Source organism: Budorcas taxicolor, chromosome 10, assembly GCF_023091745.1.
Source record: "Budorcas taxicolor isolate Tak-1 chromosome 10, Takin1.1, whole genome shotgun sequence".
Classification (NCBI taxonomy): domain Eukaryota; kingdom Metazoa; phylum Chordata; class Mammalia; order Artiodactyla; family Bovidae; genus Budorcas; species Budorcas taxicolor.
This window is the reverse complement of record NC_068919.1, coordinates 82,449,235-82,466,919: the sequence shown is the minus strand read 5'-3', so window position 1 is coordinate 82,466,919 and position 17,685 is coordinate 82,449,235. Positions and strand designations below refer to the sequence as shown.

Here is a 17,685-nt window from a genome sequence, read left to right as displayed (position 1 = left end):
CTAAAGGATCACCGTCCTTCATCGCCTGATGTCCAGTGTCTTGAAAACTCTTGTTTCTTTTTTTTTCTATCTTGGCTTCAGGTGGGAAGGTAAGCCTGGCTCTTGATATGCATCTTAGCCAGAGGCAGATGTTTGCTTTTCTTGTTCAATCACTAAGGTGTGTCCTGCTCTTTGTGACCCCATGGACTGCAGCACACCAGGCTGCCCTGTCCTTCACTATCTCCTAGAGTTTGCTCAAATTCATGTACATTGATGCCATCCAACCATTTCATCCTCTGTCACCCATTTCTCCTCCTGCCCTCAATCTTTCCCAGCATCAGGGTCTTTTCCAGTGAGGAGGCACTTCGCATCAGAATGGCCAAAGGATTGGAGCTTCAGCTTCAGCATCAGTCCTTCTAATGAATATTCAGGGTTGATTTGCTTTAGGATTGACTGATTTGATCTCCTTGCAGTCCAAGGGACTCTCAAGAGTCTTCTCCAATACCACAGTAAGAAAGCATCAATTCTTTGGTGCTCAGCCTTTTTATGATCCAATTCTTACATCCATATGTGACTGCTGGAAAAATCATAGCTTTGACTATATGAACCTTTATCAGCCAAATGATGTCTCCGCTTTTTAATATACTGTCTAGGGTTGTCATAGTTTTCTTCCAGGAAGCAAGAGTCTTTCAGTTTCATACCTGTAGTCACTGTCTTCAGTGATTTTGGAGCCCAAGAAAATAAAATCTGCCACTGTTTCCATATTTCCCCTATCTATTTGCCATGAAGTGATGTGACTAGATGCCATGATCTTAGTTTGCTTTTATATTTTAATTCTCCTTTGTAATAATATCAAATATGTATTGGTTTTAAAGTCAAATCTACAAAGCATGGTATATTCAGAGAGAGAGTTGAGCCCCCTTCTATCTCTGTTCTTTTATCCTGTTCCTTTCCTCTATTTTCTTTTCCTTTTCTAAGAAAAGACAACTTTCTTTTCTTCTTGTTACTATTATTATTATTATTATTTTTGTTCTGTCTGTAAGTAACTTTAAAAAATAGGTTTTGGTTTTTCTCTCCATTAAAAAAAAAAACCCCATGTAAAAACACAGCATGTATACATCTGTGTGTGTGTATATCCCTATTTGTTAAAGAAATGATAACATAATCTGCACACTATTCTCTACCTTACGTTTATTCCATTGCAGTCTATACTCCCATGCTCCCTCTCTCTCCTCCCCTCACTTCTTTCCATAACTTCATTATAGCCCATTATGAGGCATTACTATTCTTTATTCAACCGGGTCCCTATAAGGGACGTCGGATTGCTTTCACGTATTTTTCTAGTATTGAATATACCATGATGAATGCATATTTTTGTATTTTTGTGTGTGAATCTGTGATAGAGATTCCTGGAAGTGGAATTGCTGGGTCAAAGGGCAACATGTCTGCGGTTTCGTTAGCTATGCCGAATTCTCTTTCATAGTGTTAGTTGCTCAGTCATGTCCTGCTGTTTGCGACTCCATGGGCTGTAGCCTGCCAGGGTCTTCTATCCATGGAAGTCTCCAGGCAAGAATACTGGAGTGGGTAACCATTTTTTCTCCAGGGGATCTTCCCCACTCAGGGACTAAATGTGTGTCTCCTGCGTGGCAGGTGGATTCTTTACTGTCTGAGCCACCAGAAACTCAGACAGAGGGTTGAGCCCTTTTGCATTCTCGCCAGTGGTGGATGAGATTGGTAGGCATATTTCTAACAACAAAATACTTCAACAGCATAGGAAACTGCTTCATGGAAGGGTAAGGACTAGAATTATTGAAACAGAGGCCAGAGTGGAGACTCAAGTCAGGGATAGTGTAGAGGCAATTCTGATGTCTGGTAAGAATCAGATTCAATAACTTCTAAGCTCCTGTTTCATGTTGTAATATTGATACCGTAAAAATTTCTGACAAGTTTAGAAAGAATGTCCTAGTCAGTATCTGATTCTCTGCACATTTCATATACTCTACTATAATGTTTTTGTATTACCAAGATGCATTTCCCCACGAAAAAGTTTAGTCGGTGGTGTGATAGGAAAGGAGAAATAAATTCCACAAGAAGTGGCTTGATGAGGGTGGGGAGGAGGGCCAGAGTCCCTTTCCTGAGTGTTTTGGCAATGGGAACTCTGTGTTTCAAGCCTGCTGCGTATGGACCGGCGATGGACTGGCTCAGTGATAGTGGAGAGGTTCTGAGTGTGGGCTGAGGACTAGGCTGCCATTACGAGCTGTACCAGTGGCCCTGTACCAGTCAAGCACTGTCAACCCTACTGTCCTCATCCTTTAAACGTCTCGTAGACTTGTTGTCACAGTGGGATAGCTGTGACTGTGAGGTGCTAGCCTGGAACAGACTAAGAGCTCAGTGAATGTTAGCTACTGTCCTGTGCCAGGTATTTTTTTTGTTTTTTTTAAGATTTTTTTTTGACCTGGACCATTTTTAAAGACTTTGTTGATTTTGTTACAATTTTGCTTCTGTTTTATGTTTTGGCTTTTTGGCCACAAGGCATGGGTGCGGGATTTTAGCTCCCCCACCAGGGAGTAAGCCTGCGCCTCTGCACTGGAAGGCAAAGCTGTGACTACTGGGGCACAAGGCAAGTTCCGCTGTGTCAGGTTTTGAGTGTGATGGGACCAGTGAGGGACTTCGGGGAGACCTCTGGGCCAGAAGAAGCAGGCAACATTCTGGATTTGAGGTCTACCTTGCCCAGGCAGTCCTGTCACATGGGACACTGAACTTGAATGTTAGAGAGGAGCTCCCAAGAAGAGTAGGAGGGGAGGCTGGAAGGGGATGTTTGGCTAGCCAGATAGAGAGCCATGCTGGGTACTGGCATGAGGTGCCAGGTACCCAGTTCTCCAGACTTTCAGGGAAGAGAAAAGGCACTGTGGCCTGGGATGGTTCAGGAATGCTTTACTGAAGAGACGGTCCATGAGATCCAGGCAGCTCTTAAATAAGAGCTGCGTCACCACGCAGCTGTACGTGCTTGGGAAATACATCTTCCCTGCCCCTCAAGCTCTACCTGGGGCTTATTACTCATCCTTCCAGCTCTGCAGACTTGGTCCAAATTGTCATCTTCAGCCACAAACAGTAACAGTGCACCCATCATCTGTGGGCCTTGGGGAATACATACGAGTAAGGTCTGATCTAGTGCCAAGTTCCTTATATGGGAGGTTTTCAAACTACAGCTGCCTTGGTGAATCTCTGCTATTCTGGCTTGGAAGGATTGGGCTGGACCCCTTTTCAATACCAACTTCTGTAGTTCTGACGCCCTGTCTTGGTGGAGAGTCCCAGGCTCTTGGGCAGGTGTCGTCACCACCTCTTTCCTCAACTCTTGTTGCCCTCTAGTTCTTCGTTCTCTCAGCTGGCTCTCCTCTGAACCCAAGCAGGTGGGTGGGGTGGGCGTTTGGGATGCAGATGACACCTGCCCACTCTTGGGATCAAGGGTCGACAAACTGGCATAAACAACAGGAAGGTAGATGTTGATTTCAAATAAGGGCAAGGTGAAGCTCTGTCACATCAACAGTGACCAACAGCGGGGCAGTGTGTCCCGTGAAGTAATGAGCAGGGAACCTCGGGCCACTCTCTGAGCTGCTGTGGGCAGAGCCCTTCTCTGGGTGGGCTTGAACTGTCACGGCTCAGCTCTGGTCTGGGGAAGAGGAAGATATTCTGATTCTTCTTTTCAAATCTATTCCCATCCCATTTCATCTTCTGAATTCTTAATGGCTCATGCTGTGTCTGTCAGAGAGGCTCATAACACTCAGGATCCACCTGCTGAATGTGGGCCATGCATGTGACAAGCAATTTACATGTACAGGCACCCAGCTCATCCTGCTGAATTTTCCTATGGAGCCAGTTCTTCCCACAGCCAGTGGGTGAGTTCCTGAGTGGGGGTGTGTGTATGTGTGTGTGTGTGTGTCTGCCATGCTCACACTTGTATGTAAGTGTGCCTGGAGTTGCAGCTCAAAGTAATAGCAGAGCAGTTTGCTCAGTGGGGTGTGTGAATGGAGGGGTTGCTGTGGTCTTGGTTACTGGGAAGGCTGGTCACCCCTCTTGTCTCCTGCCTTCCTCTCCTCTATATCCATCTCATTTCCCCCATCCCCAGACTTCCGCCTTCAGGTTAATTTCCCCGGCTGCAGCTGTGCCTCCTTCTTCCCCACCCCCTCCTCCATCTACCACACAGACACATGGGCTTTGAGTTATGCGCCTCCTGTTCTAATGAGATAAACAACATAACTCTCACGGGGCTCTGCTCATCCCTGTGTAAGTGGAACTCCAGGGCTGAACGTGTTGGCCCTATAAAGGCACCCTGGTGCTTGTCAGCCCAGGGAGGAGGGCAAGGAAGGGGGCGGGAGCCCTGAGAGAGCTCTTGGGGGCATTTGCTTGTTGATAGGAGTTGAAGCAGGCATCAAAGGGGAGCCCGTTGCCCCCCTTGTGGCTAGAGGAGCAAAGAGCAGTCATGTCATGCCAGATGGGGCCACGTGGGCAGAGTCCGCGCTCGTCTAAGTCAGCTAACTCCTGATAATTAAGAACTGATGTCTGTACGAGACTTCATGGCCATAAAGAGCTTCCTCTTGAATATAAGCTAATCCCCCAACAGTCCTTGAAAGGCAAGTATTATTACCACCTTTATCCTAAGGCGAGGAGACAGGCTCAGAGAGATAGGGTGAGATTCCCAAGGTGACTCGAATGGGGGTGTGAGGACTCGTGCTCATCCTCTGCACCGTGGGGCTCCTCCATCCATCAGAGAAAGTTACAGAAGGAAATAAAGAGTCCCTTCTTCTGGGCATTCAAACTACTTCCTAAAGTGGACTCCCCCGGGAGAATGGACCTGCAGCTGAGTGGCCCAAGGCCACTGACCAGGTAGTGTGGTGATGGCAGCCTCAGGGAGGGTGGAGGACTTGGACAAGGGCTAATGGTTTTGATCTACAGTCACTTAGACCTTTTTGAGTGTGCTGGTCAGGACCAGTTCCTTTTCACGGACCTGTTTTTAGTCAGAGTGGAAATACCAGGGAAGCAGCCTGTGGGGCAAGAAGGAGCCTGCAGCACAGAGACTCCCTTCTTGGGGTGGGTGGGGTGGGTTCTGTGTTCAGTGCAACAGGTCCCTCTCGGATGGTTTGGAGGCGGGTGGAGGAGTCTCCTGGAGTCAGAAACAGCAGGAGCCAAGGGTCATCCACTTCCTGTGTTTCTGAAACTCAACCATTCTGGTTGAGAATGCCAGGCACTGTGCTAAGCTTTGGGGATACTTGAGATGGACATGACTCCTGCCACCTTGCATCTTATTAAACCAGTGGGGATGACAGTCTAGTAAGCAAGCAGTTAATGATAATGGCTTGGGAAAAATACAGGAAACCTTGGGAACCTACCGGAAAAATGATTAGACTGGTCTTGGTACATCAGAAGGAACATCCAAGTAGTAACTCTTTGGTGCTTAGACATTCAGAGTTTCTTTGTCAGATATTATGACAGTCTATAAAGTGTGTTAAAGAGGTGTTCAGTTCCCCCTCCCCCGCCACACCCTCTGGCATGGTTTGGGGCATTGGGATTAGTAAGTTCTCCAGGTGATTTTTGGCTTCAGCCTGGATAAGGAATTGCTCATCCAAGTTGAGGAGGGATTTTACGGGACCAGTTCTGGGATATGGAGCAGCAGGCCAGCCCTTATACTTGGCCTTCTCTGGGATCCTGGGGAACACCGGCCCCAGCAGTGGCCAAAACATCTGGAAGGGACTCCAACTCAATGTACCCATTTATAGGAATCATAAATTCATTCACTTTTCAAACAAAGCAAAATTTTGTCTCCTTTAATGCTGGAGTAGTCACCTCTGCTCTGGACCCAAACCAGTGTATGGGTAGAGATGACAACACAAATGAAAAATGAATGAATGGAGGTATAACAGTGAAACTTTTGTAGATTTTTCTTTAAAAAATGCAAAAACGAAGACAGTTTTCCTCTTAGCTTTTATCATTTTTAATTTTTAAAAGACTTTTTGATGTGGACCATTTAAAAAAATCTTCATTGACTTTGTTACCATATAATTTGTTTCATGTTTTGGATTTTTGACTTTGAGGCATGTGAAATCTTAGCTCCCTGACCAGGGATTGAACCCACAAGCCCTGCCATTGGAAGGTGAAATCTTAACCACTGGACTGCCAGGGAAGGCCCTCTCTTAACTTTAAAAGCCCCAAAATGGAAGACAGAAGATGCAAAAAGGGTCCTGATGTTTTGTACCCATGGTCTGAGGTCTAGGAAGGGCCCCTTTTATGAGGGGGCTGCCTGTCTCTGACAGTTGTCACGTGCCATGCTCATCTACAGAAGATGGAGTTGTGACCTCCATGAAAATGAACTGGAACATATTCTTTCCCTCACTCACTCAGCAAATGTTTTATTTGATTCTCCTCTGTGTCAGCCGCGGTTCCCGTTCTGGGGATTCTGATGTCAGGCTTTTCTCTCTAATGGTGGGGGTGGGTCAGTTGACTTGCTGGTTTATTTGGGGGTGCATCGGGCAGGCTTCTGAATCTGCAGATCACCTAACCAGTCTTCAGCCCTCTTCCTCTGTCCTCAGCCTCCACTCCCTCCCCTCTTCTCTGGGAACAGACCAGGGTCTAGTGTGGGAAGTCCACGTTCTTCCAAGGCCTCTGGATCCCACACTGTGTGCCCCGTGAGCCCTAAAAGTGTTGGCTGATGAGCAGGAAGGCTCCTCATGGGGTGCTTGGCCTGATACACGACGCAGGTGTGGTAATTTCATGTCAAAGGCCAAATCCAAGTGGAGGTTCCTGTTGGGAGACCATGTGATCCATAAGCCCAGCACAGGACTCCGGCTTGTTTCTTTTTGGTAAAGCCCAGGCAGGGATGTGGGCTTCCCTTGTGGCTCAGCTGGTAAAATATCCTCCTGCAATGCGGGAGACCTGGGTTCGATCCCAGGGGATTGGGAAGATCCCCTGGAGAAGGGAAATGCTCCAGTATTCTGGCCTGCAGAATTCCATGGACTGTATAGTCCAGGGGGTTGCAAAGAGTCAGACACGACTGAGTGACTTTCACTTCACTTCAGACAGGGATGTACAGATATGCCGGCTGTGCAGGCATGGAGCCTGCTCCCAGGAGAGGCTTATATTCTGAAGCAGGTTGCCAGGGACTCCCTTCGGCTTAGGCGAGCTGCCAGCAGCTGTCAGTGGGTGGAAGAAGCCAGCGGGTAGGAGATCTGGCAGCCTGACTCTGTTTCCTTGAGATGTTTCCCCATCCAGGCTGTCCGCAGGTAGACAAAATGATGCCTGCTGCTCCAGCCTGAAGGGCACTTGCTTGGCCTGGGCAGAGGGGCAGTTGATGGGCTGTAGCTGGACATACACGGCCTTGGAAACACTGTGATGGGGATAAATCTGGAAAAGTCCCTCCTGTGGTTTGAGGTCTTGCTAATCTTCTCCCTAGGCTAAGAGAGCAGAACTGATTTTGGTAACAATCATGGCTCACTTTTGGCATGTGCCTACTGAGACAGCAATGTGGAGAAGTCAGAGCCCCAGGGTCCTGGGCTCAGGGGGCCTAGATTTTGCCTGGGTTCCACCATTTATCTTGCCACGCCCCTTCACTTCTCTGGGCCTCATTCTCACTGTGATTGAGAAGGTCAGGCAGGGTGGTTTCCAAGGCCCCATCTAGCCTGGAGCCTTTAACCTTTATGTCTTCTCTGTCCACAGGCCTTGCCCCAGGCCAGCTGTACACATACCCTGCCCGCTGCTGGCGTAAGAAGAGACGATTGCACCCACCTGAGGATCCGAAACTGCGGCTGCTGGAAATAAAACCTGGTGAGTGCTTGGTGGAGCTTGGCTGGGCCGAGACAGGAGAGGTGGGGAGTGCTGGGCTGGCCAAGGACGAGGTTGCTCTGCGGAGAGAGTGCGTGTGCCTACATGGCGCTTTCAGGAATAAACACATTCACCTGTCCCCCACCCAACACCCCCAAACTTCTCACCCTCTAGGGGGTGGGTCTCAGGCCTTCCCCTTCCTTTTGTCTTTCTCTTGCTACCTCAGGAGAGGAAAGCAAGCAGGTGCAGGGTGGGAACAGGCCCAGGATGAATGACTTTGCAGCAGAGCTGAAGGAGTTGCAGCTATCTGGGGCTGGGTGATAGCTTCCTGGGGTTTCAAGTAAAGAAACCTAGTCCCAGACTGTGATCTAAGGAGAACGGTGCCCTGGGTACCTTCTCCCCCCTCACTGGGGATGAACTAATGGAGCTTCTTACACAGGAAGGGCCAGTCACTAAAAACTGAACCCATCTTGGACATAGAAATAAAAGTTTGAGTTCAGGATTTGCTTCCAGGTGACGCTGATGGCTTTGTGGCCCTGCAGAAAGAGTTGGTTAGTTTCTTTACTGGTCTGTTATTACACTTCTGAACAGATGGCTCTCTTCAGACCTTGTGGGCTGCAGCAAGGCCCAGTGATGGCCCTGGCTCCTTAGCTTTAAGGGAACCTCTGCTTTGGGGGATGCAGGAGCTGGATGGGACTCAAGAATGGTGGTGACAGTGCTGTTAAGTGGAATGAAGGCAGAACTCACTTGCCCCCTTCCACTGTCCCCAGACAGCACAGACCTGGCAGGGGTGGCTGTCCGGCAATACTACCTCACGCCTGCCTTTCCACACTCGCTCCCGAGGCTGTGTTTTTTTTCTTGCAAAATCTCTGCTAAACCAGTTGTTCAGATGCTTTCTTACAGTTCCATTGATAAGCATGCTTCAGCTGCTCACTCTAACCCAGATTTCACTTGTGCAAAAGTTTTATTTGTTAGGGATAGGTGGTCCATCCAAGTTCTCAAATGGCCTTGCCTCATTTACAGACCCTTGCAGACACTCCAGGGTGATGACTGAGGTGGTCCCAAACTCCCTGAGATGCAGGTTATAGGAGAAGCAAGTCTCCTGGAGCAGGATTATGAGTCACATGCATCTTTTTACATTTTCTAGTAGCCACATCAAAAAAAAAGAAAAAGAAAACTGGTGGCAGTAATTTTTAACAATAGATTCTGTTTAACTTAATAATATTATTTCAGCATATTATCAGGACAAAAATTATGAATGAGATATTTTTCTTTATTTGGTATGGTTATTTAATTCTAGTGTGTATCTTAAGCTTTTAACACATTTCATTGTAAGCTAGCTGTATTCAGTGCTTGACTGCCACACTGCTGGTATGGTTCTAGAATTATACTCCAAGTGTGGTCTTGACCATCAGGATAGGCATCACTTGGGAGCTTCTGGACCTCACCCCAGATCTCCTGAGTTAGAATTTACATTTTATCCAATCCCAAGGACTGCATCCCCAGAACACATGTTGAAGTTTGAAGATTTACAGGTGGCTGGATCACAAGTCAGGATGGCATGACTCCACACCATCTACATGTCTTTATTAAACAATTATCAATACAAACAATTTATTTTGGAGGTGCTGGCTCCCTCCTCTCTTGTTCCAGATCTGAAAGTGGTCTGATAAGTGATCAGGTAATCCCTGACTTGAGCCTTACCTGGACCCATTTTAATTTCACCCTAATCAGAGCTTTGCAGTAGGTGCTACAGTGAGAGGGTGAACCCATGCCTGTCGGCTGTGTAGACTTGAGTGAGGGGACTATTCGGATGTCTGTCGCTGGTTGGATGCGTCTCTGTGTTGGAGTATGTGAACCCTCTGGGTGTATTTCTGCATCTGTAAATAGCACAGTGGTACTTGGGATTCCTAGCCAGCCTTGCAGCTTCCTCATGAGGATCAAACAAGCAATATGTAATAGTATTTGCCATTTCTTACCCTTTCAATTAAAAATTTAAAAAAACTGAGTAGGTAATGCAGTCACATCCCAAAGATATAAAAGGATATGTTTTATAGTGAAAAATAAGACCCAGGCTTCAAAGAGGCATCAATGGTACCAGTCTTCGGGGATTCTTCAAGAGACAGGTTATGCACACACAGGAATTACATCTGTATGACTTTCCCTTCCCCTTTTCATGCAGCACAACCACCTTGCATTTTGCCCTTTTCCTTAAAAATGTGCCTCAGGCACTGGCCATGTCAATATGTAAAGAATTTCTTCTTTTCCACAATCACACGATATTCCATTGTATGAATGCACTACAACTTATTTAACCAGCTCAATTCAGTTCAGTCACTCAGTCACTTTGCAACCCCTTGGCAGCATGCCAGGCCTCCCTGTCCATCACCAACTCCAAGGGCATCTCATATGTAACTTGTTAAAGGATTTTATTATAAATGCTTGACATCAATTTTAAATTGTTGTCTTTATTCTTTTTTAAAGTCTATTCTTAATGTTTATTTAAAAAACCTTTATTAAGACTACTTTATATCAGACTAATTGGATTATCTTTTATAGAATCAAAATGTTTAGCACTGTAAACATTTCAGACATGGTTAACTCCAATTCTTTGTTTTATTGAGGTCCAGACACTCCAGTATTCTTGGGCTTCCCTTGTGGCTCAGCTGGTAAAGAATCCACCTGCAATACGGGAGACCTGGGTTCGATGCCTGGGTTGGGGTGCTCCCCTAGAGAAGGGAAAGGCAACCCACTCCAGTATTCCGGCCTGGAGAATACAATGGACTGTATAGTCCATGAGGCCGCAAAGAGCTGGACATGACTGAGTGACTTTCACCTTCAGACAAGTTGGGAGATTTGCTCAGGCTTACGCAGTAATTCCCATGGGAACTGGCCGAGACCCCAGGTTGCTTGATTTCTCTGTTCACTGCTGCTCCTGCCTCCTCATGATAGTTGTACTAACTTAAAAGTTATCAAGATTTTTCCCTTAAAAACTTTATTTCATGATTAGAAAACTAATATATTAATTATTAAAATGCATCCAAGAGATAGTTGAAATTTCTTCAGTCATAAATACCAGACATTCAAGTTGAATCTGCCGAAGCAAAAAAAGGGAAGTGGTTGATGTAACACTGAATCCCAGAGTGGATTTGGGCTTCAGGCACAGCTGTATCCAGGGGCTCAGATGTTGTAGTGGGGGCTCTGTGTGTCTCTTTCCATCTCTAACACTGTCTTCTCCCCATGGGGGACGCAAGGTGGCCACTAGCAGCCCAGACTCAGCACTCAGCACAGCTGGCAGAAAGGCAGTCTCCTTCAATATCTGTGTTGGGGAAATCCCTGGGAGGACTGATTAGCTGACTGGGTTTATGTTCCCTCCACCCATCAGAGCCACCTGCGGATGGAGCACTCTGGTCGAGTCATCATTATAGCCAGTATCTGAACAACACACTGGTGGCTCACATGGTAAAGAATCTGCCTGCCAGTACAGGAGACCTGGGTTTGATCCCTGGGTTGGGAAGATCCCCTGGAGAAGGAAATGGCAACCCACTCCAGTATCCTTGCCTGGAGGATTCCATGGACAGAGAAGCCTGGTGGGTTAAAGTTCATCGGGTTGCAAAGAGTCGGACACAACTGAGCAACAGCACCCACACACACAAAGCATTTTCATTTCTCATTTGCCTCTTCCTTTGGTCCTTAACCATAGCCCCGGGAGGGAGAGAGGGGAGGGAGAGGTGAAAGTGTTAGAAGCCCGTTTTGCAAGTCAGGGGAGTCAGGTTTCTGGCAAAGCCAAGGAGCATCTACTGTGCTGCTCATGTATCTGAGGACTTAGAGTCTCATTGTTGGTGGGACTGAGGCAAGAAGCTACGTTACCAGTGTCTGGTCCTTCTGGCTACAGACATGTACTCGGGCACGTGGGTCTCCAGGAAGCTGAACGTAGAGCAGCTGGGGTCACAGTTGACTTTGGACTTGCCCCATCCTTGGGTCTAGGGGAAGGAAAAGGAAGGCCCCTAAGGCGGTGTCCTGTAGTACCATGTCTGTACCTGTGATCTTTGAGAGGTTTCCTTGGGCTCGGTCCTCATGCTTAGAGTAGATGCCGAGGTGGCTGCTCCTCTGGTGAAGGCCCAGCCTCAGAGACGGCCAGGGTCCTGGGGGAGGACCCTCTCTGCAAGGATGAGCACCAGCCTGGTTAAGGATGGGCCCTCAGAGGTGTAATCATATCCTCCGGTGGCAGAAGACCCCAGGCAAGTCAGGCCCGCCCAAGGCAGAATGGCTCCTCCACACCTGCACCTAAGTGTTGAGAATAAACAATCCAGGGCTGGAATCAACAACTTTGCAAATGAGAAGAGATCCATCTCATGTGAATTTGTTCCCTCTCTGGGTAATCAGACCTACTCTTAAGCCTACTAAAAACCAAAATGAAACCCCCAAAACCTTGGGCCAAATGTCAGTCATTTCTGTATCCTGTTCTGAGTGTGTACCCCTGGGCCAGGCCTGGCTCTCAGGATGTGTACCACCTCACCAGCCTGCGGCTGTAGGTTATGAGTAAAGATGCCAGGGGAGCATCTGAGAGTTAGTGATAAGGAGCCTCAGGCTTGAACCTCAAAGCATCAGGGCCTAACCAGAGAACATGAAGCAGCATGACCAAAAAAAAATGTACCACCCTCTTCCTGGAGGCTTCACATGTTTGGCTTTGAATTTTTCACACAAGCCAACATTTCAGAAAAGGTCCTTCACCCAGAGCCTCAGCTCACTTGTACGGCACCTTTGTGCAAAAGTAGAAAAAGATCCCCTGGCTGGGCAGACATTTATAAATGATGCCACTTCTGGTGGGTTACGAGGCACGTTCTGGATCTCGGCTCCCTTCTGTCCCCTTGGCAGGTGTCTCTGCATAGGTAACACATGCCACCTCTGAGAGGCTCTGCCATTATCATTTATAAAATACACAGTCCTCAGCTGAGAGGACCTCTCCCCTTTTATGGGCGGGAATGTCCTCCCAAAGCACAGAATCAACTTGGACAATATTTCAAAATGACTCTTTCTTATTTTTATTCCATTTGATTTGGTCTCAAAGAGAGCTGGGTTTTTTTTTGGTCCGTACCTTTGAGTGTGACTCAGGGTAGAACCACTGAACAGAGTTCCTGGGGAATTTGCTGCAAATTTCTAGTAGGTGGAGGCAGTCAGCTGGGTGGATGGAGGCAGACCTCCATGGGAATGGGGGGCAGTTGAAGGGAACAGATGAGGAGCTAGGGATCTGCTCTCTTATACACGGAAGTGGAGCTGGGTCTAACCTGTTTGAAGGTTCATGCACAGTGCCTGTCAGTATTTAAAAATCACCTGCCCTTTGACCTACAAATTCTGTGGCTAGAAAATTTTATCCTATAAATATGGACTCCCAGTGGGTAAGGTTGTCCATAGTGGCATTGTTTGTAACAACAGCAGCAAACAGAGAATAGAAGCAACCAGCAGGTCTTTTGGCAGGGGACTAGTTAAACATAGAATACATTCATAAAATAGGATAGTATTTTGTCCTTTAAAGGAATGAGTAGGAAAAAAAAAAAATGGAAAGACATCCAAGCTATATTGTTTAGTGGAAAGAAAAAAGCAAATTGCCCAACATTATGTATAGTCCTCTTTGGGCAAACCTTGCTGAAAATTGATAATCAATTTGTCTATCCTGGGCTGAATCTCTTTAAATTTATGGAAACCGGAAGACTGAGTTTATGTTGGAAAAAAAACAAATGAGTGACCCAACCACCCTTGGCACCCTTCCGCCACCCAGTCCCCATGGCTGCCCATCCTCTCCTCTGTCTTCCCTCCCAGCCTCTTGGTGTGGGTTCTCCTGAGTTCCGCTTGACAGGCTCTAGGGATGCAGCTATGTCTACGATTCTTGGAGCCTCCCTTGGGCTCCACCATCAGCCTGTCGAGTCCTCTGGGGAGAGAGAGACAAAGAGTTCCCCTGATTTGTGAGAGATGGGGCATTGGCCTGGAGTGGAATTGTCTCAAAGCATGAGTTTCCTTCTATCTCAGACCTTTCCATGCATGATAAGGAGCTGCCACAAGCAATTTGTCAGGCCAGCACCCGGTTTGTCCCTTCTGTCTTCCTTTGTGATCCTGCCTGAGTCCAGCCAGTGGTGGGCAGCTTTCAGCAAAAAAAGAAAAAAGGCCAGGGTGGAATGTGGCTTAGAGTTGTCCTTGACCCCAGGTCTTCAGAGCTGAGAGTTTTGTCAGGAAACCAGGTCAGGGTAAGGGGTGGGGGATCCACTCAGGAAATTTGAGGGACTTCGGAGGAGATCTCAGCCAGGGTTGCAGAACCATCCACTTCTGGTTCAGCCCTACACAGCCCAAAGCTCATCTGTGACATTGCAGGGTGGGGAGTGGGGAGCCGACAGTGGCTGCTGCGAAGTCATTTGTTCTTGGGCTAAATTATACGTGGATGGAGTACTCCCCAGGCCTGCTGTCCTCATCCCATCTCCCTCACTGTGAATATGCCATCCTGCCCATGTTTCTTTACTACTTGCTGAAAATAAAAATGTGTCTGTGTGGGGGTGGAATGAGGCTGAGAGCTGGGGCGAATTCTTTGGAATTTGAAAGCATTCTCAGCGTCCCTGGACCTATGTGTTTCTCACGCCTAGCATCATCCCTCCAATCAGCCTTGAATAAACATCTTGCAACCTCCTACTTGCCTGGGCGTCTGAAGGACAACACACACAGCATTATTTCTCTCCGCTGACTGACAATGGAGTTCAGTGTTCTCTGCATCTTGCATTTGGCTGCAGGGGCAAATGCAAGGTGTTTCATGGTGCAGCCGTCACAGTTTAGGCAATGTGAAGATGGGCAGGGGCCTGGTGCCGGGGAGGGGCCTTCCCTGGACCATTGCCCCAAGGAATGGAGCTCTGTCTTTGTGAAGGGGAAGCCGAGCTGGCAAGAGAGAATGGTGGGTAGTAAATATCCATCAGAAGGCCCTGAAGAGTGGGGCAGATATTGGGCGAAAGCCAGCTGATTGAGAAAGAGCCTTTAACTTCACCTTTTTTTTTTTTTTTTTTTAAATAAGGAAAAAGGGCTGGGAGCAAGCTTGTGTCCTTCTGGGTTAAATGCTCAGATAGTTTGCTTAGATCAGTTTAGCATCTTCTCGTTCCAGACCTTTAGGTCCTCGTGGTCTGGACAGGCTTTGTTTTAGAGGTTGGGACACTGTGGCATGGAATTAGGCAGTGAATTTCCCAAGGGGCATCTGTGGTGAAGCCAAGGAAAGGAACCTGTGGGGGAACCTGTTGGAACTGGCAGCATGTTGCTCCAGGACTCAACCCGCACATCCATCCTGGGGTCTCAGTAGGGCTCCTGGAATGTACCTGAGGCCTTGCCAGTCTCCTTCTCCTCCAGGACCCTTGGGGACCAGCATATCTCTTTCAGATTCCAAGGGTGATGGGAAGGAAGGCAGCCAGAAACAGGGTTCTGGTTCTTTCTGTTGGGTTTTTTTTTTTTTTTGGCTGCTGTTCAATGACTGGGCATGATTGACCAGGATAATCACCACCTCCCCCACATGTTATTGAGGGAACATGAATGGTTGGGCAGAAACCCTTGGGGGATGGTAGTTGAAGGTAAGGCCCAAAGCAGTGTGCCATAGCCAGCCACCAAGCAAGTCTCAGGGACCCTCGGGGGGGTGCCTCCTAAGGAGGCAGTCCAGGCCTGAGTCTGGCCTGCGGGGGCAGTGATGGAGCGGCCTACTTTGCCCGCCTAGGGTGCTGTCCCTGCCGCACCGAACTGCCAGAACTCTACAGATGGGAGCGGGCCGCAGCCAACTTCCCCAGCTTTTGAAAATCCTGCATCTTAATTAGTTCCCTACTGCTTTTGTACATGGCCCACATTTTAATAGTCTCCGGGCTTCTTCCACCATTTGCTCTCTGATGTTCGGCTCGATTTCTCTTCTCCTCGAGACAGTCCCTCCGACTCCTCCGGCACCCTCCCAGCCCCGGAACAACTTACAGAACGCCGATGTGCCAAGCATGTAGCTTGAGATTGATGAGCCTGTCAGCTGGCTCCCTCTGGCCCCCCACCCCACCCCCGCTTCTGTCTCTCCTCCTCGCAGGGATGAGCCGGTGGAGGGTGGGGGGGTGTGGTGTGCGAGATGGGGGCACGCAGGGGAAGGGACCCGTAGAGCCCCCAGCCAGGTGTGAGCCAACGGACAACGTGACCTGCCAGTCTGCAGAGGAGTCCGGATGTGTCCTTCCGCGGGGGGGGAAGGACGCTGGGCTCCCCACCCCATCTGTCAGTGCTTATCTGTCCCTGCGCGGGGGGGTTGCCTGAGCGTGGTACGGCTGAGAGAATGGATGCCTTCAAGTGCATCGGGGGAAATGACCAGTCATTTATCTCTTTCCTGCAGTGTCAAGAGCTGCAGCCATCCATTCTGGAGGCCGGCAACAGCAGCTTCTTCAGCTCTTGTTGGCCTCGTGAGCCGGAGAGAGGTGGGCAGGCCCCTCCACCCCCGGCTTCGTGCCCTCCTGGTAGTCTGGGCCCAGGCGCCGGGTCTGGGGGAAGGGGCCTGGGATTCTGGCACTGTCCTGTAGGGCTATGGGAGCCGGGGCTGGTCCAGGAATTGGGCAGCCGCTGGGAGTCGGCCGGGCTGTGTGCATTGTGGCTGCAGGGACTGCACGACTGGATTTTGCAGCTGGGCTTGGCGGAGCCACGTTTAGAACATAGCTTGTGAGACTGTCGCCCTGTTATACCAGGGCCTGTGCACTTGTATCTCTCCCTCCTGGAAGGTGCACAGTTTGAGTTCAGAGGCCCATGCAGTACTTCATCTGTATCCCCAACACCCAGTACCCGACTTTGCACATAGTAGGTGGACAGCAAAGATTTATGAAAAGGATGAAGGAAAGAAAAGGGCCTCCTGGTCTCTGATCTCGAGCTTGAAGAATGTGGCTTAGTTCTCATCATGCCCCTTGCACAGAGGAGGGAGCTCGAGTGGGCAAAGGGAAGCCTTGGAGCTAACCTGGCCTTCCCGTCCACTGCCCAGGCCAGTCTTGGGGGGGTTCTGTCCTGGCTTTACCATCTTTCCTGTCTTTGGTTTGAGCTCACAGGGGGGCCTTCAGTATGTTGAACAACTATGCTCTGCAGGAGAAAAGGCGTCCAAAAGGAATCACAAGACCTGGGTTCAAGTCCCGACCCTTCCACCCCTGGCTGTGTGATTTTGAGCTGTCACCTAACCACCCTGGCCTTGATTCTCCATCTGTGAAATGTGTATTGTGGCAGCTGCTCTGCTTGTTTGCTGGGATTTTTCCGAGAGTCCCGCTGGAAGGTGGGGCTGGAGGGCTTGGCAGATGTGAAGAGGCACCGCTGATGCCACCCCCACGTAGCACTGCTGGGTGGGCTGAGGGGACCTCAGCTGATGCTGTTCCTATCCCCAGTGTGTGCTCACTGCAGGCAGCTCACCACCCAGCTGGCAGAGTGTGTGCCATGTGGCCAGAATGGGAACACATTCTGCCTTACAGTCTTTAAAAGCCCAAAGCAGCACCTTCTGTCCTGAGAAGACCTGGCATCTGGCTATGGGATCTGCCTTTCCCAGAACCACAGCTTGCCCAAGTTCACCCCTGTGTCCCAGGACTCGGTCCTCTGGCATCTGCTGCGGGGAGCACAGAGATAAACTTGGAAGGCTTCCTCTCTGTTTCACAAACACCTGTCATCCCATGGTGCTAGGCTGGGCCTGCCTGCTGGGTCTTTTCTCCTGCCCTTGGGCTAGGCCGATCTGCCTTCTCTGAGAACCGCTCCTCTGTGGACTAGCCTTGGTGTAGCTTCATTCCTTTGTCCCTTTGCACTGGGCACCCATTCTCCACACCTGGCCTCTATCCTGATTCACTGTGTGGGGATGTTCCCTGCTCAGGGGCCAGGGGACTGCCCTCT

General features: G+C 48.9%; 1 protein-coding gene across 1 annotated transcript in view; it reads left to right on the top strand.

Annotated features, from left to right (window-relative positions):
- DPF3 (double PHD fingers 3) overlaps positions 1-17,685 on the top strand; it is a 275,837-nt gene that overhangs the window by 131,589 nt on the left and 126,563 nt on the right. The window contains exon 3 of the mRNA XM_052647385.1: positions 7,687-7,794. Within this exon, the coding sequence (XP_052503345.1) occupies positions 7,687-7,794 (108 nt within the window). The remainder of the gene's footprint in view (positions 1-7,686; positions 7,795-17,685) is intronic.